General features: G+C 40.8%; 1 protein-coding gene across 1 annotated transcript; it reads left to right on the plus strand.

The window, feature by feature from the left end:
- Nucleotides 1-5: 5 nt before the first annotated feature.
- mslna (mesothelin a) lies at nucleotides 6-24,497 on the plus strand. The gene is made up of 56 exons (XM_069168368.1): nucleotides 6-64; nucleotides 149-180; nucleotides 274-371; nucleotides 1,146-1,168; nucleotides 1,283-1,304; nucleotides 1,394-1,421; nucleotides 1,507-1,591; nucleotides 1,711-1,857; nucleotides 1,945-2,156; nucleotides 2,279-2,382; nucleotides 2,945-3,072; nucleotides 3,194-3,321; nucleotides 3,422-3,539; nucleotides 4,312-4,524; nucleotides 4,643-4,813; nucleotides 5,681-5,830; nucleotides 5,921-5,985; nucleotides 6,141-6,270; nucleotides 6,965-7,050; nucleotides 7,150-7,279; nucleotides 7,568-7,758; nucleotides 7,902-7,992; nucleotides 8,081-8,210; nucleotides 8,294-8,484; nucleotides 8,620-8,775; nucleotides 8,862-8,998; nucleotides 9,821-9,963; nucleotides 10,063-10,157; nucleotides 10,458-11,187; nucleotides 12,314-12,336; nucleotides 12,450-12,471; nucleotides 12,561-12,588; nucleotides 12,674-12,758; nucleotides 12,878-13,024; nucleotides 13,112-13,323; nucleotides 13,446-13,549; nucleotides 14,112-14,239; nucleotides 14,361-14,488; nucleotides 14,589-14,706; nucleotides 15,462-15,674; nucleotides 15,793-15,963; nucleotides 16,831-16,980; nucleotides 17,071-17,135; nucleotides 17,297-17,426; nucleotides 18,103-18,188; nucleotides 18,288-18,417; nucleotides 18,706-18,896; nucleotides 19,040-19,130; nucleotides 19,219-19,348; nucleotides 19,432-19,622; nucleotides 19,758-19,913; nucleotides 20,000-20,136; nucleotides 20,997-21,139; nucleotides 21,239-21,333; nucleotides 21,634-21,874; nucleotides 23,989-24,497. The coding sequence occupies exons 1-56, from the start codon at nucleotides 14-16 to the stop codon at nucleotides 24,075-24,077; spliced, it is 7,389 nt and encodes a 2,462-aa protein (XP_069024469.1). The 5' UTR covers nucleotides 6-13; the 3' UTR covers nucleotides 24,078-24,497.
- The last annotated feature ends 142 nt before the right edge of the window (nucleotides 24,498-24,639 follow it).

Raw genomic sequence — 24,639 nt, forward strand, 5'->3', positions numbered from 1 at the left:
TGAGTCTTCTGAGATGGGGAAACTTCCCGAGTTCCTGTCCCACCTCAGCGTGGTCCTTCAGCAGGTAAAACGAGTTTCCTTCATTCAGTAGTTTGTTTTTTTTCCTCTGTTTTCTAAAGTAATGATCTTGGTGTTTTTCCTCTCAAAGGCAAACCTCTCCTGCTCATCGTACAGGACACTGTGAGTTCAGATATTCTTGGTTTCCTGGAGGTTACATGAATAATTAGATAAATTATAGAAAAGTGATTTAATTCCACACTTTGTTGGTTCTAGGTTTACCAGACTGGACATGGCCATGACGACAGTTTCCCTTGATGTAGCTTCATCCATCACGTACAGCAAAATGGATTTATCCAAGTACATCCCACCTGGTGAGCCAGACAAAATAAACACAACACATACAGAGTTTAGAACAACAGCTCTTACTATGTAAAACTTTATATCCAGTTTCCCCTTTTTCCTGATCGGTAGATTTCACAGTTAGTTAAAAAAAATAATCTAATCCCACACAGAGTCCCAACCTCAAACTCAACCCTCAGTGACATATTCAAACCCAGTCCATTAGATTTATAACTGCTGTCTTGTGCATTATTTTATAAACCTTTGAATGTACTCGCTTATAATTTCCTGCCTTTGGAAACTTTGGGATCTTCACTAGAATTTTAAATACACTTCTGTGTGTTTGACACGTGTAGCTGCACAGCATGCATTTGTAATGACTGATCCACAGTCAGTTCAGTATAAAGATAATATCAACAGCAGTGCACTCAATTCTTTCATATCTTTTTATTGGCAAGAGTTGATTGAAATTGTTAGTAAGAATAATATTTGCTTTAGTTTTATTAAACTGTGAAAATGTCCTTTCTTTATGAATTACTTCCTGTATATGGTGACCTATAGAGCATCTGCTTTAGGTGTATAAAAAGCATCTAATTCAATGTTTTTTTTCCACACACACAACAAATGAATGTTTATTATGTAAATAACCAAGTGAAAAGGTGATCTCTGTGGACTCCCCATATGTAGCAAAGATCAGGACTCCCATCCCTGTATTAATTACGTTCTTATAGTTCCAGATTATCACTAAAATGAGTTTTAAAACTGTACCATAAACTAACTTGCATTTTCCTGTGCTTTTATTATAGGCTGCATCATATACAGTGGAGAGGTAATTATATATCATTATTAATATTATCATATTTAAATGCAGATTGTTTTTTTTTTCTTAAATTGGTCTGATGGTTGAAGACTCATAACCATCTTCATCTTTTTCTCTCCAAAGTGCAATGTCACCATAACAAATGGTGAGTTGTTTCGTTGGTTTAGAAAGTTAATATATAAAATAATTCCATTTTTATTGTTACTGACTTTGAATACATTAAATTTTTCACAGAGACCGACATCTGTGTTGGCGTGAACAGGTGGGATTTTATTCTTTAAGCACATTGTGCCAAACATAATGTCAACAACAAAATGCTGAGCATCTGTTTCATTTTTCCACCACAGCACTGTGCTTCAGCTTCACCTTGACAGCAGAAAGATGAGTGGACGTTTCTGCAACTTTGCCGTTGAGGAATTTGCTTGTGCCTCGGTAGGAAACTGAAACATCTCAGATCAGCAACAGTCTTCAAAACTACCACTGTGAGAAATGGTTTCAGGTTGATATTTAGTTTCAGTATAGTGTCTCACCTGTTGTTATTTATTGCACAGCTGTCAGGGCTAAAAGCAGAGGACCTGGCAGAGATGCTGAAGTGCAATCGCACCTTCAACTCGAGTGGCTCCAGAGCCGTCTGGAAGCTTCTCCTCTCCAAAACCTCCCATGTGCTCGATGAAGCTTTGGATCTTCTGTCTAACATGGTATGAATGGATTTTAAGTATTTTTGACACTTTATTTTGTAGATCCGGAAACAGAATACTTACATGACATATTGATCTGTGTTGTAGACACTGGACCCCAGTAATCCTGCAGTGTCCATGGTTCTGGACTCCATCCGAGAGATCCGATTGGACACCATCGACATGGCCAACCTCAATGATCCTGCCCTCATCCAGCTGTGGTTCAACCGCCGCCTTCGTCCATTCCTGCCAGCTGTTTCCCCCGAATTCCTCTCATGTCTTGCCACAAGGGGTTTGAACTGCAGCACCTACCAGCACATGTAAGCAGCACAGCACGTGTCCTTTATTTTTACTGACACCTTGAACCAGGCTGCTATGATATCCATATATTTTCATACTCTGCTTCAATCATATGACCCTTACAACTCATTTCTGAACTCAGCGTGCAGATCCTGAGTCGTCTCCGGCCACACATGATGCTGAGCAGGCAAATGTCTGTCTACACACACTTCATTAAGAGCTACCTGACCAGGAACAACACTGCAGGTATAGTATTACCACAGTTCTCAATTATTAGTGAACAATACAACTCCACTGCTGCAGACTTTGAGAGGCCAGACGTGTACAAAACCATTAGATCTTACCTCACCTCAGGTCAGTCTCTAAAACGAGCGAGTGTTATACATACAAAACTGCGAACATGTGTTCAATCTTATGTTTTGGTTTTCTAAATTTTGAATCATTGTGAAATTCTCTATCTTTAGATTTTGTCTTGTTAGAAAAAAAAGATGCTTAATGTTGTCGTATTGTGTATTTTCTCATTTCCTACTATTTCATGACATTTTGCAGACCAAACACTTGACCAAGAAAAACAATTAACAAATGTATTGATAATAATATTAGCTGAAGCATTAAATATTCATCGTAATTACACCAATATTTCCAAAGTGATTTGGTAATAATGAATTGATGTTTCAGCAAATGCTCAATTTCTAGATTTGAGTTAAGCAATTCAAAATTAATCAGGAAAAACAATAGTTGTTTTGTAAATGGCAATAACGTGATGTTAAACGGTGTTTTTATATGTATTTGTCATTTGTTGTTGTAGCGACGAAGCCGAGGTGTTACAACCCCAGCGACCCACAACTAAACTCCACAGCGTGGTTTGTGGAGTACGTCGGCTCTTTCGTGCTTTTCCTCACTCTGGAGGATCTTCAGACATTTGGATCCGAAGAGGTACTGAATCGCAATTGTTGTTGTTTTTAAACTGCAGGTTTTGTTCACTGGGACTGACATTACGAAAGATTTGATTCAGAGATTTATGACTTGCGGACTTGCTTGTCCTTCTTCCTTGCAGGAGATCCAGAAGTTCACCGTGAACCCTCTGAACATCGCACTCTTCAACCACTCGGCTTTACCTTTGAACCTCACCAACTACTACACTCAGCTCATATATCAACAGGACAGCAACTTCCACCCCTTACTGTGAGCCTGTAAAATGTGTTGGACCGTCCAGCCACAAACCCCTCACACACACTTCATCTTTCTCTCATGTATAAAAACCTGCTCCTTTCTCTCTTTGCAGTCTTCCTGTGTTGTGGCTGTGTGTCGTTCCTGGTTCAGCATTCAGCCAGCTGACTGTGGAGGAAAGTACGACAGTGCTGTACAACCTCACCACGCTCTGTACAGAACTGGACCCACAGGTAGTAAACACACACACACACACACACACACACACACACACACACACACACACACATATATATATACATGAATACACACACACAGAAAAAGACAGATACGATGGAAGTGCAGTTTTCCCAAACAGAACATTTTAAAGAAAGACCTGAAACAACTGGTGCAGACATAAGAACTACTGATGCATTCACTAACATAAAGGCGTCACTGGATGGTTTGATGAAAACAATGAAAACATCATCAGATTTCAGAGTGATCAAGTTGACGCACGCGCAAAAGAGCACAGATTTATTTCCATCCACTGTAGCAGTCCTCATAACTGTCACTGCTAAAAGTCTTTATGGCAGTGAATCTGATAATCTGATAAACGTTTAAGAGGTTTTAGTTTTTTCAATTAAATCGCTTTATTTGAGTATTGCTGCCAATCAGATTGTTTCTTCGATTATATAAAAAACTGGGAAACCCGAGGACACTGTGCCCCACCCACCTGCAGCCGAAATCTTACTGCACCACAGTCCTGTCAATCAAAGAACACACCCCTAAATGTACCTCTTTTTGAGGCTTAATATCTAGTTATTGATGGGATTATTTTCAAATGGACCACAAGAAAACTAATAAGAAGGAGGGACTTTACTTAAAAAATTATGAATGGAAAAGATACAAGAATGGTGAGGATTGGGGACTGTTTGAGGAACAAGACTTTCTTCTCCAGGATATTGGGACTTCACACGCAAACGTAAATGCTCCTTACAAAGTTTTTTTATTTCCTTTCTGTAGGTCTCTGCTGCTTTGGCGGGTAACTTTGGTGAAAACATTGATGCCACGGTCATTTCCGCCCTCGGCAACGAAAGCACCGGCATGTCCACAGGCCAGATCAAGACAATAAAACCTGAAGACCTTTTGGGAGCCCTCAGCACTCTCAGCAGTGTGATTGGGTGGAACGAAGGCCAGGCCAAGGCCATCGTCCAGATCCTGTCTGGGATAGTGAAGGTAGCTGCTGCCTGTCACACATTGGATTTTTAGAGGCTAAGTTTGTGTCTGTGAGCAAACCAGTAAGAATAAAGTCATCTTTGTGGTCGTGTTCTCTCATCCTTCTCCCTCCCACCAGATCAACAGCTCGTCATCGCTGGTCATGCTGGGCTCTCTCGTTGTGGGCGTACCCGCCAAAGTGTTTGGCAGCATCGACGGCTCCGAGCTGATAACTGCATCGAAAATCCCTTCATTCCTTACAAACATCATGACTGCTCCACAGATCGTCCAGCAGACCTTTGTTACGCAGGTATGACAGCTTTATTTCTGTGAGAAGTTTTTAACCATACATTTATGTAGTTGGTTTTATTTATTTCACCCAAAACCTCAAAGTCAAAATAACCACAAAGTGTTGTTTATACACTTTGGTTTTTATACATATTAAACAAACAATATAATGTGCTAGTTGGGCTTCAGAGGCTGCTGGTAGTAGCTTCATATTTACGGTAAAGGCATGAACTCACATCATCTCATCCAATTCTTGGCAAAGATCAAACACGTGCATTTCTTTCAATTTTAAACGATGCTTTTAAATTTGAATTTGATTTATCTCACCTACACTCACTTGAACACACCCCTACATCCACATCAGCCCAGTGTCACTCTAAGGTGTGTAATACACACTGTTGTCCACTAGAGGACAGTGTGGGATTTTGATGATTTGTTTCGGCTCAGGGCAGGGCTTGAGTCCACAAAGCGGAAACAAGAATTTCTTAAAAGAAACTTCTCTAAACCCAAACCAAGTAATGTTTTGTCCTAACCCTAACCACGTGGTGATGTTTTCCTAAACGTAACTCTGTGGTTTATCACGCCTAAGCGAAGCATAACCGTGACACTGATACGCTGACCTCTAGTGGACTGCTGGGTGTATGACACGCTTTGTTGTCACACTGGGTTGTCCATATTGTATTGTCTGTCAATTTGTTATAATTATTGAGTTAATTATCAAGTTAATCACTCAACATAAAAACAGTGGTTGTTTGTGTGGTGCTAGACATTTAAAACTAACCAGATAACTGATGCTACAAACAGCAGTCGGCCTGATTTAGACCACACAAATCTCCTCGGAAAGTTTTCCTAAGACTGTTAACTCACACGTGTCCCCATCTTCTCCCAGATCATCTCAGTGAACACCAACAGCGAGTCGATCATACAGAACGTTCCCGATGAACTGGCCACTGAGATCCCTCGAGTGCTGCTGCTGGGCCTCTCCAGTAACACTGTTGTTATTGAAAAACTCAACAAGAAGAAATGGAAACAGCAGCAGGTCAGGGGAAGCACCAGGAAAACACTCATTGTGTTCACACATCCGTTAGATGTAATTGCACGTTTTATATTCTTTTCATTGTATTTTTAGGCTGAGTTGTTCTTTAGTGTGATAGCTGCGGAAACTGCGACCGCACAGCTGGGAGGTCAGAACAAGTGAGTTTCAGCAAAGTTTGCAATAAATCGGGAAATGTGAAGCAAATGGATTTCAGTTTGAACAGTGTTTACAGTATATATGTGTGTGTGTGTGTGTGTGTGTGTGTGTGTGTGTGTGTGTGTGTGTGTGTGTGTGTGTGTGTGCGTGCGTGCAGTTTGTCATCCTCTGTGCTCCAAGGGTTCACGTGCACCGCAGTAAGGACAATTCAAACAGTGCAGATCAAGAAGCTGATCAAAGCCTGTCGGAGGAAAGGCAAGAACAAGGTCACACTGGTGGAGACTCAGGTGAGCGGGCAGGAAGGGGTGTGTGTGTGTGTGTGTGTGTGTGTGTGTGTGTATGTGTGTGTGTGTGTGTGTGTGTGTGTGTGTGTGTGTGTGTGTGTGTGTGTGTGTGTGTGTGTGTGTGAGACAGAGTTCTTGATAGATTGAGTTGGAGATCACATGATGACCTAATATCAAAGTGAAAACTTATACTTGACATGAGTGTTTCCATTTGATGCTACTTTATTTCAATGGTCCATCATAATATGCTGCTTTCACACAGATGCTTCATTTTTAATTATCGAATGATGTCAGATATAATGTATCAGTCAAACCAGGTCTTTTACTTCATACATTTACTTTAGCTTCATTTTGCTCCTGATACTTCTGTACTTATACTTGAGAAGGATTTTTCATGCAGGACTTTTACTTGTAATGGAGCATTTTTATTTTGCTGTATCGGTACAGACTCTGAATAATTCTCCCATCACAATTCAAAACTCTTAAAAGACCCTATACATACCATTTGAATAGTCTCATAATATCATGTCTTAATGACCTGATTGAAATTCTGTTGGACCAAGGTGAGATTATACTGTACATCAGGGGTCATCATTTATCCCAGTTTTTAATCTTGACATTTTTTCACCAACTTTCTCCTTAAACATTGAAGTGGATACGCAGCACTGATGACAGCATTTTCTTTTCTCCCCAACAGCTCACTTGTATGTACAACTACATCAAAGGAGACTCAGACGCCACCGTCTTCAGCCTCTATCCTACGAATGTGCTGCTGTACTATGAGTAAGAGTCTGTAGTTAATTCATTTGTGTTGAATTAAGGCCAAACGCTGGTTTTGTTGCAACATTAAGAGTGTGTTATTGTTTCTCTGACTTCCCACAGTTACTCACTGGTGCCGCCGGCCAGCTGCAGGTCCTATTTTAAAGAGCTGGCAGATGCAGACTTCTCTGTCTTCTCCTCAGCCCTCAGCTACAAACGGAGCGCTCTGTTTGATAATGCCAGGAGCTGCCTGGTGAGTCCTTGAACAATGAACAATACACTAAATCTCAGATGTACCGTTTTCTTAAGTTTTATACTTAAGTTGCACACTAAGCTAAATTTTAACCGGCTTCCTCAGAAACAGCAAAATTCACCAAACAGATCCTAAAAGACTGATGTTAGCCTACAACTAAATAAAGGCTTAAATGTTGTGCCCTGATCATGAAACTACAGCACAAACTATTAAAAATAAATATCAATATACACACAGTGTCAGAAAACAACTCTAAATGTAAATCTCCCATTCTTTTTATTTTTAAAGGGTATAACAAACACAAGCTTGACTGAGGATAATGTAGAAGTTTTGGGAAACATGTGCTGCACTCTGGATGGGTCATACATCCAGAACTCGCATCAGTCCATCTTGGAAAAACTGAAGGGCTGCTCAGACATCAGTGACACTCAGACAGCTGCTGTAGAAACCCTGCTGATAAGCGGCAAAACACGTTACGGGTACGTCAACAGCAGCGACACAGAACTCAATATTCACTTTCTTTTATAAAATAAAGGCTGTTTATCCTCTTCAGTAGATTTATTTCTCACAAACCTTGGTATGCTTTACAATGAGCACTTTGTTGTTGTTGTTCGATGACCAGAGCTCCTTCAACGTGGAACCAACAAACTCTGAGGGACCTTGACATGTTACCGCTGTATCTGACTCGAACCTTCTATGGTTTCTTTAACAAAGTAAGTAACAGGGGAATAAATGCATTTAGAAGCTGTTTGGGGTTGGTGGTTTGAGTTTTTCATGTCTTTCTTTTGTTCCGGCGAGCAGAAAACAAAGCGTAGGTTCTTGAGTTACTTCCTGAAAGTTCTGAGAGGCAACAAAGTGGAACGACAGAAGAGGAGGAAGATGAGGAGAGAAATCAGACGGTCCTCTAATAAGAAGCCAAAGCCATCTATAGGTCAGTATCACTCTGCTAACTGCTTTGCCCTGTTTCTACTCAAGAATTAACTGTTCAACTGTTTTTTTTTCTCTGTGTTTCAGTCACTGAGTGCACCGCAGGAAACATCACACAGGTGACCATCAGGGACGACACGTTCCCCTTCGACTACGACGATATAAACCAGTTTGACTGCTGCCTCAGCGCCACGACTGTCAGAGACAACTTGGGTGCCATCACTGAGAAGGTGGATCAAGAGGATTACCTTGAGATTGTTCTCAGGAAGTTGCGAGAGGTAAATGACGGAAGCCTGTGAACAGGGATTGTAAAACGTTTAGGCTTGTCTGACGAATTTTCTTTGCAAATCGTTTCTTACCTTATTGTCTCTTCAATTTGAAATGTCTTTTTACTGTTTCTTGCACATGTCTAGGCCTACAACTCTACCATCCCGGAGGATCAGGTTCAGGTCTTGGCCGCAGCGTCACGTGAAGCCACTACTGAAGACATCAACATGTGTACGATCACTCAGATCGACACGCTCGCTGCTCTGATGGACTCGTCAAACGGGCCGTGGGATCCGAGTCTGGTGAGAAAACAGGAACGTGCATTGTGCACATCTGCATAGTTTGTATGCTTGTTTGTTCTCATCAATGCATGTTTCTCCTCATCCAGGCTAAAGCCATCATCTCTAAGTATCTGAGTTACAAAGGAAATAAACTCGGCAGCACAGAACTCAATGTCATCGGAGGAGCAAACTTGTGCTCCCTGGATGCCGATGTTCTGAAGACCATTTCCACACAAAGCCTCAAGTAAGAAGTCAGGGCTGTGTGTGTGTGTGTGTGTGTGTGTGTGTGTGTGTGTGTGTGTGTGTGTGTGTGTGTGTGTGTGTGTGTGTTTGGATGTCTGTTACACAAGTATCATGACATCTGAGGGCTAACCCGAAACCTAACCTAACCTGCTGGTTAACGCTGAGTCAGGGATCCTCAACAGAAAACTTAATCCTTGAAACTCTCTATATGCTGATTCCTGCATTTACACAAGCAAGATAAAGTATGTTAATAGAATTACTATGGTTTTCTGTTTTAATTGGTCATAAAATGTGATTTCATCTTGATCTAAGTCACAAGTTTATACAAACAGAATCTGCTTAAGCTGACAGCACACAAACAATTACAGTCTGATGTCAGTAGAATATTTACCATGAATCAAAATGTGACTTAAACTAAAATCATTAGACAGACGTCAGGTCTTTTTCAGCCTTGTTGTGCTGTAAAGGTGCACTATAAAGGACACCAAAAAAGATTGCAACCTGAGAGGCAAAACTCAGGAAAAGCTTTTCTTTGTTTCACTGAAGGTTACCCAGATGGGTTTATCAATATTTTGATGGACTCCTCAAGTTTCAAGTCAAAGTCAAATGCATTTAATTCACAGTAAATTCCAGTAAATTAACAGAAATAGCTGCAGCTGCTGACTGATGCTTCAATATATTAGTTTTAAATGTAATAGAACAAAGCATTGCAGAAAATGTCTGAAAGAACAAAAGTCAAAAGCAAAATCATTGCTAGTAAACAGTTGACTCATTGTTTGTATTGTTTGGTTTTCTCATGTCGTACTCTTTGTGTCTTCTGCAGAGAGACAAACGTCCTCGACGTGTCCAACTGCACCACAGAGAAAAAGAGAGAACTGTTCACCATCGCTCGACAAACATTTAACGGAGTCGCCCACTCAGTTACTATCTCCACTCCCTCCTACCAGCTCACAAAACCTTATGTCGGTAGGCAAACAGACCCCCCACATACGCACACACACTGCATGCAGAAAACCTTCATTTGAACAGAGCTGACAGTGAAGTCATGTTTTTTCTGTCCTACAGGGGGTGCAACTTTGGACTATGTTCAAAGTTTGGCGGCCTCCAACATCAGCATGGACCTGCCCACCTTCACCAGTCTGGATCAGCTTGTCATACTGGTCAGTGCTGCACATGTGTGTGTGTCTGTGTGTGTTTCACAGTTTATATAATTGTAGGCAGACGTCTTTGTAAGACCCATGACTTGTTTGTGAGAGTTTTAGACAAAGCAGCGATGCCATAGGAAATGCGGTGTATTTTTAAACCACTCTGGTAGTGCAGGTGTTGACTGCACTCACTATATTTTGCATCTTTAGTTCTAACTGCAACCAACATTGTTGTTGTTCTTGTTCTGTTGGATTAAAAATAAACGGTGTGTTCATTTACACAAGTATAAAATGCATCTGCTCTGCTCTCACTAGAACCTGACTGTAAATGAAGTTGGAGGTCTTCTTGGCACCAACCTGCCAGATTTGAAGTCCTACGAAAATGAAACAGTGGTGCAGAACTGGGTCAGCAGGCAGTTCCAGTCAGATGTGGAGACACTCGGAGTCAGCATTTCTGGAGGCAGAGCTGACCCCACAACACCCACCAATTCTACAACCAACTCCACCATCAACACTACGACTCCCTCCGGCTCCATTACAACCCCATCTGACTCCAACACTACCAATCCCTCCGGCTCCATTACAACCCCATCTGACTCCAACACTACCAAACCCTCCGGCTCCATTACAACCCCATCTGACTCCAACACTACCAATCCCTCCGGCTCCATTACAACCCCATCTGACTCCAACACTACCAAACCCTCCGGCTCCATTACAGCCCCATCTGGCTCCAACACTACCAAACCCTCCGGCTCCATTACAACCCCATCTGGCTCCAACACTACCAAACCCTCCGGCTCCTTTACAACCCCATCTGACTCCAACACTACCAAACCCTCCGGCTCCATTACAACCCCATCTGACTCCAACACTACCAAACCTTCCGGCTCCGTTACAACCCCATCTGACTTCAACACTACCAAACCCTCCGGCTCTGTCATAATTCCCTCTGGCTCCGTTACAACTCCCTCCACCTCATCATCAACACTTACTACTGTGTCTGGATCCAGCAGCTCCACAGCGAGTAATTCTGCCACCACAGGTGAGTACTGAACAAGTAGAATGATGTAAAAACCAACATTCAGGAAACAACAGCTCAGACAAAGCCAGACAACCACAGCGGATAAAAATAAAACTAGTAAAAACAACCACAAAAGCTTATTTTATAATCCTTTGAATGAACTCGCTTATAATTTCCTGCCTTTGGAAACTTTGGGATCTTCACTAGAATTTTAAATACACTTCTGTGTGTTTGACGCATGTGTAGCTGCACAGCATGCATTTGTAATGACTGATCCACAGTCAGTTCAGTATAAAGATAATATCAACAGCAGTACACTCGATTCTTTCATATCTTTTTATTGGCAAGAGTTGATTGAAATTGTTAGTAAGATGACGATGAAGTCCTGAAATAAATTACATTAAATGTATTACATGCAACAGATCGAAAAGCTATGTTTCGCTTTCTGTGGCAGCACCTGTGGCAGTAAGAGTTAAATGCAGCTGCGTTTTTAGGCTTCATGTCCCAGAGATCAAAAAAATTAACAAACCTGTTTGATATCAGTTGTGAGTTGCAAGGCGAAGCTGCTGCGTTCGTACAGCTTGTCCTCTCTGAGGGAACAAATGCTGCACTCAATGAACTCTGCACCGTTTGTGATTTTTCACAAGAATATGACTCAGACATGCAGCTCATTCACGTCACAGAACTGTACATGTGAGGGCTTTCATCAGTGGCACTCAGTCACCATTATTATCCAATTCAGCAATACACAGTAACTTAAGAGACATTTATTTAAAAGAAAATATTTCACATTGTTAATTTAATTTGGGTGGGAAAAGAAGCAAAGAAGATTTGCTTTAGTTTTATTGAACTGTGAAAATGTCCTTTCTTTATGAATTACTTCCTGTATATGGTGACCTATAGAGCATCTGCTTTAGGTGTATAAAAAGCATCTAATTCAATGGGTTTTTTCATCACACAACAAATGAATGTTTATTATGTAAATAACCAAGTGAAAAGGTGATCTCTGTGGACTCCCCATATGTAGCAAAGATCAGGACTCCCATCCCTGTATTAATTACGTTCTTACAGTTCCAGATTATCACTGAAATGAGTTTTAAAAACTGTACCATAAACTAACTTGCATTTTCCTGTGCTTTTATTATAGGCTGCATCATATGCAATGGAAAGGTAATTACATATCATTATTAATATTATCATATATAAATGCAGATTGTTTTTTTTTCTTAAATTGGTCTGATGGTTGAAGACTCATAATCATCTTCATATTTTTCTCTCCAAAGTGCAATGTCACCATAACAAATGGTGAGTTGTTTCGTTGGTTTAGAAAGTTAATATATAAAATAATTCCATTTTTATTGTTACTGACTTTGAATACATTAAATTTTTCACAGAGACCGACATCTGTGTTGGCGTGAACAGGTGGGATTTTATTCTTTAAGCACATTGTGCCAAACATAATGTCAACAACAAAATGCTGAGCATCTGTTTCATTTTTCCACCACAGCACTGAGCTTCAGCTTCACCTTGACAGCAGAAAGATGAGTGGACGTTTCTGCAACTTTGCCGTTGAGGAATTTGCTTGTGCCTCGGTAGGAAGCTGAAACATCTCAGATCAGCAACAGTCTTCAAAACTACCACTGTGAGAAATGGTTTCAGGTTGATATTTAGTTTCAGTATAGTGTCTCACCTGTTGTTATTTATTGCACAGCTGTCAGGGCTAAAAGCAGAGGACCTGGCAGAGATGCTGAAGTGCAATCGCACCTTCAACTCGAGTGGCTCCAGAGCCGTCTGGAAGCTTCTCCTCTCCAAAACCTCCCATGTGCTCGATGAAGCTTTGGATCTTCTGTCTAACATGGTATGAATGGATTTTAAGTATTTTTGACACTTTATTTTGTAGATCCGGAAACAGAATACTTACATGACATATTGATCTGTGTTGTAGACACTGGACCCCAGTAATCCTGCAGTGTCCATGGTTCTGGACTCCATCCGAGAGATCCGATTGGACACCATCGACATGGCCAACCTCAATGATCCTGCCCTCATCCAGCTGTGGTTCAACCGCCGCCTTCGTCCATTCCTGCCAGCTGTTTCCCCCGAATTCCTCTCATGTCTTGCCACAAGGGGTTTGAACTGCAGCACCTACCAGCACATGTAAGCAGCACAGCACGTGTCCTTTATTTTTACTGACACCTTGAACCAGGCTGCTATGATATCCATATATTTTCATACTCTGTTTCAATCATATGACCCTTACAACTCATTTCTGAACTCAGCGTGCAGATCCTGAGTCGTCTCCGGCCACACATGATGCTGAGCAGGCAAATGTCTGTCTACACACACTTCATTAAGAGCTACCTGACCAGGAACAACACTGCAGGTATAGTATTACCACAGTTCTCAATTATTAGTGAACAATACAACTCCACTGCTGCAGACTTTGAGAGGCCAGACGTGTACAAAACCATTAGATCTTACCTCACCTCAGGTCAGTCTCTAAAACGAGCGAGTGTTATACATACAAAACTGCGAACATGTGTTCAATCTTATGTTTTGGTTTTCTAAATTTTGAATCATTGTGAAATTCTCTATCTTTAGATTTTGTCTTGTTAGAAAAAAAAGATGCTTAATGTTGTCGTATTGTGTATTTTCTCATTTCCTACTATTTCATGACATTTTGCAGACCAAACACTTGACCAAGAAAAACAATTAACAAATGTATTGATAATAATATTAGCTGAAGCATTAAATATTCATCGTAATTACACCAATATTTCCAAAGTGATTTGGTAATAATGAATTGATGTTTCAGCAAATGCTCAATTTCTAGATTTGAGTTAAGCAATTCAAAATTAATCAGGAAAAACAATAGTTGTTTTGTAAATGGCAATAACGTGATGTTAAACGGTGTTTTTATATGTATTTGTCATTTGTTGTTGTAGCGACGAAGCCGAGGTGTTACAACCCCAGCGACCCACAACTAAACTCCACAGCGTGGTTTGTGGAGTACGTCGGCTCTTTCGTGCTTTTCCTCACTCTGGAGGATCTTCAGACATTTGGATCCGAAGAGGTACTGAATCGCAATTGTTGTTGTTTTTAAACTGCAGGTTTTGTTCACTGGGACTGACATTACGAAAGATTTGATTCAGAGATTTATGACTTGCGGACTTGCTTGTCCTTCTTCCTTGCAGGAGATCCAGAAGTTCACCGTGAACCCTCTGAACATCGCACTCTTCAACCACTCGGCTTTACCTTTGAACCTCACCAACTACTACACTCAGCTCATATATCAACAGGACAGCAACTTCCACCCCTTACTGTGAGCCTGTAAAATGTGTTGGACCGTCCAGCCACAAACCCCTCACACACACTTCATCTTTCTCTCATGTATAAAAACCTGCTCCTTTCTCTCTTTGCAGTCTTCCTGTGTTGTGGCTGTGTGTCGTTCCTGGTTCAGCATTCAGCCAGCTGACTGTGGAGGAAAGTACGACAGTGCTGTACAACCTCACCACGCTCTGTACAGAACTGGACCCACAGGTAGTAAACACACACACACACACACACACACACACACACACATATATATACATGAATACACACACACAGAAAAAGACAGATACGATGGAAGTGCAGTTTTCCCAAACAGAACATTTTAAAGAAAGACCTGAAACAACTGGTGCAGACATAAGAACTACTGATGCATTCACTAACATAAAGGCGTCACTGGATGGTTTGATGAAAACAATGAAAACATCATCAGATTTCAGAGTGATCAAGTTGACGCACGCGCAAAAGAGCACAGATTTATTTCCATCCACTGTAGCAGTCCTCATAACTGTCACTGCTAAAAGTCTTTATGGCAGTGAATCTGATAATCTGATAAACGTTTAAGAGGTTTTAGTTTTTTCAATTAAATAGCTTTATTTGAGTATTGCTGCCAATCAGATTGTTTCTTCGATTATATAAAAAACTGGGAAACCCGAGGACACTGTGCCCCACCCACCTGCAGTCGAAATCTTACTGCACCACAGTCCTGTCAATCAAAGAACACACCCCTAAATGTACCTCTTTTTGAGGCTTAATATCTAGTTATTGATGGGATTATTTTCAAATGGACCACAAGAAAACTAATAAGAAGGAGGGACTTTACTTAAAAATTATGAATGGAAAAGATACAAGAATGGTGAGGATTGGGGACTGTTTGAGGAACAAGACTTTCTTCTCCAGGATATTGGGACTTCACATGCAAACGTAAATGCTCCTTACAAAGTTTTTTTATTTCCCTTCTGTAGGTCTCTGCTGCTTTGGCGGGTAACTTTGGTGAAAACATTGATGCCACGGTCATTTCCGCCCTCGGCAACGAAAGCACCGGCATGTCCACAGGCCAGATCAAGACAATAAAACCTGAAGACCTTTTGGGAGCCCTCAGCACTCTCAGCAGTGTGATTGGGTGGAACGAAGGCCAGGCCAAGGCCATCGTCCAGATCCTGTCTGGGATGATGAAGGTAGCTGCTGCCTGTCACACATTGGATTTTTAGAGGCTAAGTTTGTGTCTGTGAGCAAACCAGTAAGAATAAAGTCATCTTTGTGGTCGTGTTCTCTCATCCTTCTCCCTCCCACCAGATCAACAGCTCGTCATCGCTGGTCATGCTGGGCTCTCTCGTTGTGGGCGTACCCACCAACGTGTTTGGCAGCATCGACGGCTCCGAGCTGATAACTGCATCGAAAATCCCTTCATTCCTTACAAACATCATGACTGCTCCACAGATCGTCCAGCAGACCTTTGTTACGCAGGTATGACAGCTTTATTTCTGTGAGAAGTTTTTAACCATACATTTATGTAGTTGGTTTTATTTATTTCACCCAAAAACTCAAAGTCAAAATAACCACAAAGTGTTGTTTATACACTTTGGTTTTTATACATATTAAACAAACAATATAATGTGCTAGTTGGGCTTCAGAGGCTGCTGGTAGTAGCTTCATATTTACGGTAAAGGCATGAACTCACATCATCTCATCCAATTCTTGGCAAAGATCAAACGCATGCATTTCTTTCAATTTTAAACGATGCTTTTAAATTTGAATTTGATTTATCTCACCTACACTCACTTGAACACACCCCTACATCCACATCAGCCCAGTGTCACACTAAGGTGTGTAATACACACTGTTGTCCACTAGAGGACAGTGTGGGATTTTGATGATTTGTTTCGGCTCAGGGCAGGGCTTGAGTCCACAAAGCGGAAACAAGAATTTCTTAAAAGAAACTTCTCTAAACCCAAACCAAGTAATGTTTTGTCCTAACCCTAACCACGTGGTGATGTTTTCCTAAACGTAACTCTGTGGTTTATCACGCCTAAGCGAAGCATAACCGTGACACTGATACGCTGACCTCTAGTGGACTGCTGGGTGTATGACACGCTTTGTTGTCACACTGGGTTGTCCATATCGTATTGTCTGTCAATTTGTTATAATTATTGAGTTAATTATCAAGTTAATCACTCAACATAAAAACAGTGGTTGTTTGTGTGGTGCTAGACATTTAAAACTAACCAGATAACTGATGCTACAAACAGCAGTCGGCCTGATTTAGACCACACAAATCTCCTCGGAAAGTTTTCCTAAGACTGTTAACTCACACGTGTCCCCATCTTCTCCCAGATCATCTCAGTGAACACCAACAGCGAGTCGATCATACAGAACGTTCCCGATGAACTGGCCACTGAGATCCCTCGAGTGCTGCTGCTGGGCCTCTCCAGTAACACTGTTGTTATTGAAAAACTCAACAAGAAGAAATGGAAACAGCAGCAGGTCAGGGGAAGCACCAGGAAAACACTCATTGTGTTCACACATCCGTTAGATGTAATTGCACGTTTTATATTCTTTTCATTGTATTTTTAGGTTGAGTTGTTCTTTAGTGTGATAGCTGTGGAAACTGCGACCGCACAGCTGGGAGGTCAGAACAAGTGAGTTTCAGCAAAGTTTGCAATAAATCGGGAAATGTGAAGCAAATGGATTTCAGTTTGAACAGTGTTTACAGTATATATGTGTGTGTGTGTGTGTGTGTGTGTGTGTGTGTGTGTGTGTGTGTGTGTGTGTGTGTGTGTGTGTGTGTGCGTGCGTGCAGTTTGTCATCCTCTGTGCTCCAAGGGTTCACGTGCACCGCAGTAAGGACAATTCAAACAGTGCAGATCAAGAAGCTGATCAAAGCCTGTCGGAGGAAAGGCAAGAACAGGGTCACACTGGTGGAGACTCAGGTGAGCGGGCAGGAAGGGGTGTGTGTGTGTGTGTGTGTGTGTGTGTGTGTGTGTGTGTGTGTGTGTGTGTGTGTGTGTGTGTGTGTGTGTGTGTGTGTGTGTGAGACAGAGTTCTTGATAGATTGAGTTGGAGATCACATGATGACCTAATATCAAAGTGAAAACTTATACTTGACATGAGTGTTTCCATTTGATGCTACTTTATTTCAATGGTCCATCATAATATGCTGCTTTCACACAGATGCTTCATTTTTAATTATCGAATGATGTCAGATATAATGTATCAGTCAAACCAGGTCTTTTACTTCATACATTTACTTTAGCTTCATTTTGCTCCTGATACTTCTGTACTTATACTTGAGAAGGATTTTTCATGCAGGACTTTTACTTGTAATGGAGCATTTTTATTTTGCTGTATCGGTACAGACTCTGAATAATTCTCCCATCACAATTCAAAACTCTTAAAAGACCCTATACATACCATTTGAATAGTCTCATAATATCATGTCTTAATGACCTGATTGAAATTCTGTTGGACCAAGGTGAGATTATACTGTACATCAGGGGTCATCATTTATCCCAGTTTTTAATCTTGACATTTTTTCACCAACTTTCTCCTTAAACATTGAAGTGGATACGCAGCACTGATGACAGCATTTTCTTTTCTCCCCAACAGCTCACTTGTATGTACAACTACATCAAAGGAGACTCAGACGCCACCGTCTTCAGCCTCTATCCTACGAATGTGCTGCTGTACTATGAGTAAGAGTCTGTAGTTAATTCATTTGTGTTGAATTAAGGCCAAACGCTGGTTTTGTTGCAACATTAAGAGTGTGTTATTGTTTCTCTGACTTCCCACAGTTACTCACTGGTGCCGCCGGCCAGCTGCAGGTCCTATTTTAAAGAGCTGGCAGATGCAGACTTCTCTGTCTTCTCCTCAGCCCTCAGCTACAAACGGAGCGCTCTGTTTGATAATGCCAGGAGCTGCCTGGTGAGTCCTTGAACAATGAACAATACACTAAATCTCAGATGTACCGTTTTCTTAAGTTTTATACTTAAGTTGCACACTAAGCTAAATTTTAACCGGCTTCCTCAGAAACAGCAAAATTCACCAAACAGATCCTAAAAGACTGATGTTAGCCTACAACTAAATAAAGGCTTAAATGTTGTGCCCTGATCATGAAACTACAGCACAAACTATTAAAAATAAATATCAATATACACACAGTGTCAGAAAACAACTCTAAATGTAAATCTCCCATTCTTTTTATTTTTAAAGGGTATAACAAACACAAGCTTGACTGAGGATAATGTAGAAGTTTTGGGAAACATGTGCTGCACTCTGGATGGGTCATACATCCAGAACTCGCATCAGTCCATCCTGGAAAAACTGAAGGGCTGCTCAGACATCAGTGACACTCAGACAGCTGCTGTAGAAACCCTGCTGATAAGCGGGAATACACGTTACGGGTACGTCAACAGCAGCGACACAGAACTCAATATTCACTTTCTTTTATAAAATAAAGGCTGTTTATCCTCTTCAGTAGATTTATTTCTCACAAACCTTGGTATGCTTTACAATGAGCACTTTGTTGTTGTTGTTCGATGACCAGAGCTCCTTCAACGTGGAACCAACAAACTCTGAGGGACCTTGACATGTTACCGCTGTATCTGACTCGAACCTTCTATGGTTTCTTTAACAAAGTAAGTAACAGGGGAATAAATGCATTTAGAAGCTGTTTGGGGTTGGTGGTTTGAGTTTTTCATGTCTTTCTTTTGTTCCGGCGAGCAGAAAACAAAGCGTAGGTTCTTGAGTTACTTCCTGAAAGTTCTGAGAGGCAACAAAGTGGAACGACAGAAGAGGAGGAAGATGAGGAGAGAAATCAGACGGTCCTCTAATAAGAAGTCAAAGCGATCTATAGGTCAGTATCACTCTGCTAACTGCTTTGCCCTGTTTCTATTCAAGAATTTACTGTTCAATTGTTTTTTTTTCTCTGTGTTTCAGTCACTGAGTGCACCGCAGGAAACATCACACAGGTGACCATCAGGGACGACACGTTCCCCTTCGACTACGACGATATAAACCAGTTTGACTGCTGCCTCAGCGCCACGACTGTCAGAGACAACTTGGGTGCCATCACTGAGAAGGTGGATCAAGAGGATTACCTTGAGATTGTTCTCAGGAAGTTGCGAGAGGTAAATGACGGAAGCCTGTGAACAGGGATTGTAAAAAGTTTAGGCTTGTCTGACGAATTTTCTTTGCAAATCGTTTCTTACCTTATTGTCTCTTCAATTTGAAATGTCTTTTTACTGTTTCTTGCACATGTCTAGGCCTACAACTCTACCATCCCGGAGGATCAGGTTCAGGTCTTGGCCGCAGCGTCACGTGAAGCCACTACTGAAGACATCAACATGTGGACGATCACTCAGATCGACACGCTCGCTGCTCTGATGGACTCGTCAAACGGGCCGTGGGATCCGAGTCTGGTGAGAAAACAGGAACGTGCATTGTGCACATCTGCATAGTTTGTATGCTTGTTTGTTCTCATCAATGCATGTTTCTCCTCATCCAGGCTAAAGCCATCATCTCTAAGTATCTGAGTTACAAAGGAAATAAACTCGGCAGCACAGAACTCAATGTCATCGGAGGAGCAAACTTGTGCTCCCTGGATGCCGATGTTCTGAAGACCATTTCCACACAAAGCCTCAAGTAAGAAGTCAGGGCTGTGTGTGTGTGTGTGTGTGTGTGTGTGTGTGTGTGTGTGTGTGTGTGTGTGTGTGTGTGTGTGTGTGTGTGTGTGTGTGTGTGTGTGTGTGTGTGTGTGTGTGTGTGTTTGGATGTCTGTTACACAAGTATCATGACATCTGAGGGCTAACCCGAAACCTAACCTAACCTGCTGGTTAACGCTGAGTCAGGGATCCTCAACAGAAAACTTAATCCTTGAAACTCTCTATATGCTGATTCCTGCATTTACACAAGCAAGATAAAGTATGTTAATAGAATTACTATGGTTTTCTGTTTTAATTGGTCATAAAATGTGATTTCATCTTGATCTAAGTCACAAGTTTATACAAACAGAATCTGCTTAAGCTATCAGCACACAAACAATTACAGTCTAATGTCAGTAGAATATTTACCATGAATCAAAATGTGACTTAAACTAAAATCATTAGACAGACATCAGGTCTTTTTCAGCCTTGTTGTGCTGTAAAGGTGCACTATAAAGGACACCAAAAAAGATTGCAACCTGAGAGGCAAAACTCAGGAAAAGCTTTTCTTTGTTTCACTGAAGGTTACCCAGATGGGTTTATCAACATTTTGATGGACTCCTCAAGTTTCAAGTCAAAGTCAAATGCATTTAATTCACAGTAAATTCCAGTAAATTAACAGAAATAGCTGCAGCTGCTGACTGATGCTTCAATATATTAGTTTTAAATGTAATAGAACAAAGCATTGCAGAAAATGTCTGAAAGAACAAAAGTCAAAAGCAAAATCATTGCTAGTAAACAGTTGACTCATTGTTTGTATTGTTTGGTTTTCTCATGTCGTACTCTTTGTGTCTTCTGCAGAGAGACAAACGTCCTCGACGTGTCCAACTGCACCACAGAGAAAAAGAGAGAACTGTTCACCATCGCTCGACAAACATTTAACGGAGTTGCCCGCTCAGTTACTATCTCCACTCCCTCCTACCAGCTCACAAAACCTTATGTCGGTAGGCAAACAGACACCCCACATACGCACACACACTGCATGCAGAAAACCTTCATTTGAACAGAGCTGACAGTGAAGTCATGTTTTTTCTGTCCTACAGGGGGTGCAACTTTGGACTATGTTCAAAGTTTGGCGGCCTCCAACATCAGCATGGACCTGCCCACCTTCACCAGTCTGGATCAGCTTGTCATACTGGTCAGTGCTGCACATGTGTGTGTGTCTGTGTGTGTTTCACAGTTTATATAATTGTAGGCAGACGTCTTTGTAAGACCCATGACTTGTTTGTGAGAGTTTTAGACAAAGCAGCGATGCCATAGGAAATGCGGTGTATTTTTAAACCACTCTGGTAGTGCAGGTGTTGACTGCACTCACTATATTTTGCATCTTTAGTTCTAACTGCAACCAACATTGTTGTTGTTCTTGTTCTGTTGGATTAAAAATAAACGGTGTGTTCATTTACACAAGTATAAAATGCATCTGCTCTGCTCTCACTAGAACCTGACTGTAAATGAAGTTAGAGGTCTTCTTGGCACCAACCTGCCAGATTTGAAGTCCTACGAAAATGAAACAGTGGTGCAGAACTGGGTCAGCAGGCAGTTCCAGTCAGATGTGGAGACACTCGGAGTCGGCCTTTCGGGAGGCAGAGCTGACCCCACAACTCCCTCCATCTCATCATCAACACCTAGTGCTGGGTCTGGATCCAGCAGCTCCACAGCGAGTAATTCTGCCACCACAGGTGAGTACTGAACAAGTAGAATGATGTAAAAACCAACGTTCAGGAAACAACAGCTCAGACAAAGCCAGACAACCACAGCAGATAAAAAATAAAACTAGTAAAAACAATCACAAAAAGCTCGACAGTAGTTTGCAGTTAGTACCTGATGCTAGTTTTGCTTTTCCTTTTCCCAGTAAGGAAAACATTGAAGGTAGTTTTGTCTTTTTTATACAATCATAAAACATAGGTTTGAGAGCAAATTTCTCAGACTTGCAATCAAAAATCTAGTTTGTTAATAAATAATATTAACTGAGATTTTGATGGCAAATAAATTCTCCTTTACAGTTTGTTGGTTTTAGTTGCAGACTAGAGAATTTTGTGTATGAAACCAGCCTCCTTATTGTGTGACAAAAACGTTCCATTTTGACCTCTTTGGTTGCAAGTTAAAAAACTTTTGGTTGCGAGTTGAATTGTCGTATCAGATAATGGGTGTAAAACAAATATTGAAAGTAACTTTTGTTTTACAAACTTTACAACTATGTTTCCAAAAACTTTGGGACTCTGGGTAAAAATCCAAATAAACACAGAATGCAGTGATTTGCAATTCATGTAAACCTGTATGTCATTGAAAATAGACCAAAGACAACATATCAAACGTTGAAACTGAGATGTTTTTTGAAAAATATGATAATTTTGAATTTGATGCCAACGACAGATTTTAAAAAAAAGCTGAGACAGGGACAACAAAAGACTGAAAACGTTTTGTAAAGATATAAAAAAACAACTGGTCAAACATCTCACAACTAATTAGGTTAATTGGCAACAGATTAGTAGCATGATTGGGTATAAAAAGAGGATTTCAGAGAGGCAGAGTCTCTCCAGTGAAAATAGGGAGACGTTCACCACTCTGTGAAAGGCTGGATGGGCAAATAGTGCAAAAATTATGAATAATGGTCCTCAACATAAAATAACAAATTATTTGGTGATTTTATCATCTACGGTACATGATATCAAAAAAAGATTCAGAGAATGGAACAAGGCCGAAAACCATTATTGGATGGATGTGATCTTTGGGCCCTCAGGCTGCACTGCATTAAAAACAGACACGATCTGTTGTGGAAGTCATTGTATGGGCTGAGAAACACTTCTGAAAACTATCGACTGTAAACACAGTTCATCGCTGCATCCACAAATGCTGGCTTAAAACTCTACCATGCAAAGAAGAAACCATGTAAAAACATAATTCAGAAACACCGACCATTTCTCTGGGCCTGAACTCAATTCAGAGGTCTAAGGCAAAGTGGAAAATGTTCCTGTGGTCTGACGAATCATGGACTCCGCGTCCTTTGGGCAAAAAAGGAAAAGGACCATCCAGCTTGTTATCAGAGCTCAGTTCAAAAGCTGGCATCCGTGACAGTATAGGGATGCATTCGTGCACATGGTATGGGTAGCTTGCACATCTGGGGAGGCAACATTAATGCTGAATGATGTCTATAGGATTTGGAGCAATAAATGCTGCCACACAGACGACGTCTTTTTCAGGGAAGGCCTTGCTTATTTCAGCAAGACAATGCCAAACCATATTCTGGGTGAGTCTGGGTGCTATACTGGTCTGTCTGCGGTCCAGACCTATCACACCCATTGAAAACATTTGGCGCATCATGAAACGAAAAATACCACAAAGGAGACCCTGGACTGTTGAGCAGCTGAAAAGCTTTATCAGGCAAGAATAGGACTTTCAAAACTCCAGCAACTGCAGTCTCTTCTGTTCCCAAATGTTTCCAGGCATCAAACTTAAATTTAAAAAAAACATATACTTTTCATTAGTCAAAAAAAAAATGATGATGTTGTCTTTGGTGTATTTTGAATTAAAAAAAAGGGTTTACATGATTTGCAAATCATGACATTCTGTTTTTAAGTTACATTTTACACAGCGTCCCAATTTTTTGGGAATTGAAATTGTATTAAAAGAGAATCTCTCATATTGTCAGGGAAAGACATAGATACTCGAGTTGTGAATATATCTTTATATTCTATATATCTATCTAGCTTTACATCAATATATTGACAATGAGGGACAGAGGATTCAAAAACACGTTACAAATCTCTAAAGTGTGTTTCTGTTTCTGTTTTAGGTAACGGCTCCCGTATCCGAGCAGACACTGGCTTCTCCCTCCTTGTTCTCCTTGCACTCCTCATCACTTCTCAACAGGCTATGATGTAAAAAAAACTGGGCTTACAATTTACAGTCCACAGTGGTTAAGTGGATACAGGGATATTAAAAATAATGTTTATTTATCACTAATAGAAGGAATTTGGCCTTTGCTACACGCCATATTGTATTCATGTGCAATAACAACATAATAGATGTACATAATGTGTAATTACTAATTCCTTCAGTAGCAAGTTTGTATGCTCTGAAGGTTTTTCGCATTTAAATTGTACACTCATACCATTTTTGCTTTACTTTTTCCCCAATGCTTAAGTTTTTTTTAATTGTTAAAATGAAGGTTAAACAGAAAATGAACGTGCTAGTTTCTGCTCTATTGGTGTTGCTGTTTTTGTTTTGATAGCAGTTTCTTCCAGCAGGTTTACCTTAAACATGCTGTATCAGATCAATAATAAATACATACTGTGCATCATTGATTGGTATCAGTTTATTCATATTTAAAGGTGTGAAGGGAAGAGTTGTAAAGGGGTCACATCTTTCCATCTGTTCAGTAACACACTTTGTAACAAAATAAGTCTAAACTGTAAGTAAGTGAAACCATCTGTCCCTCCTAGTC

The sequence above is a fragment of the Embiotoca jacksoni genome, unplaced genomic scaffold, assembly GCF_022577435.1.
Source record: "Embiotoca jacksoni isolate LCO1_2020_lvr unplaced genomic scaffold, fEmbJac1.0.p SCAF_4, whole genome shotgun sequence".
Taxonomy (NCBI): Eukaryota; Metazoa; Chordata; class Actinopteri; family Embiotocidae; genus Embiotoca; species Embiotoca jacksoni.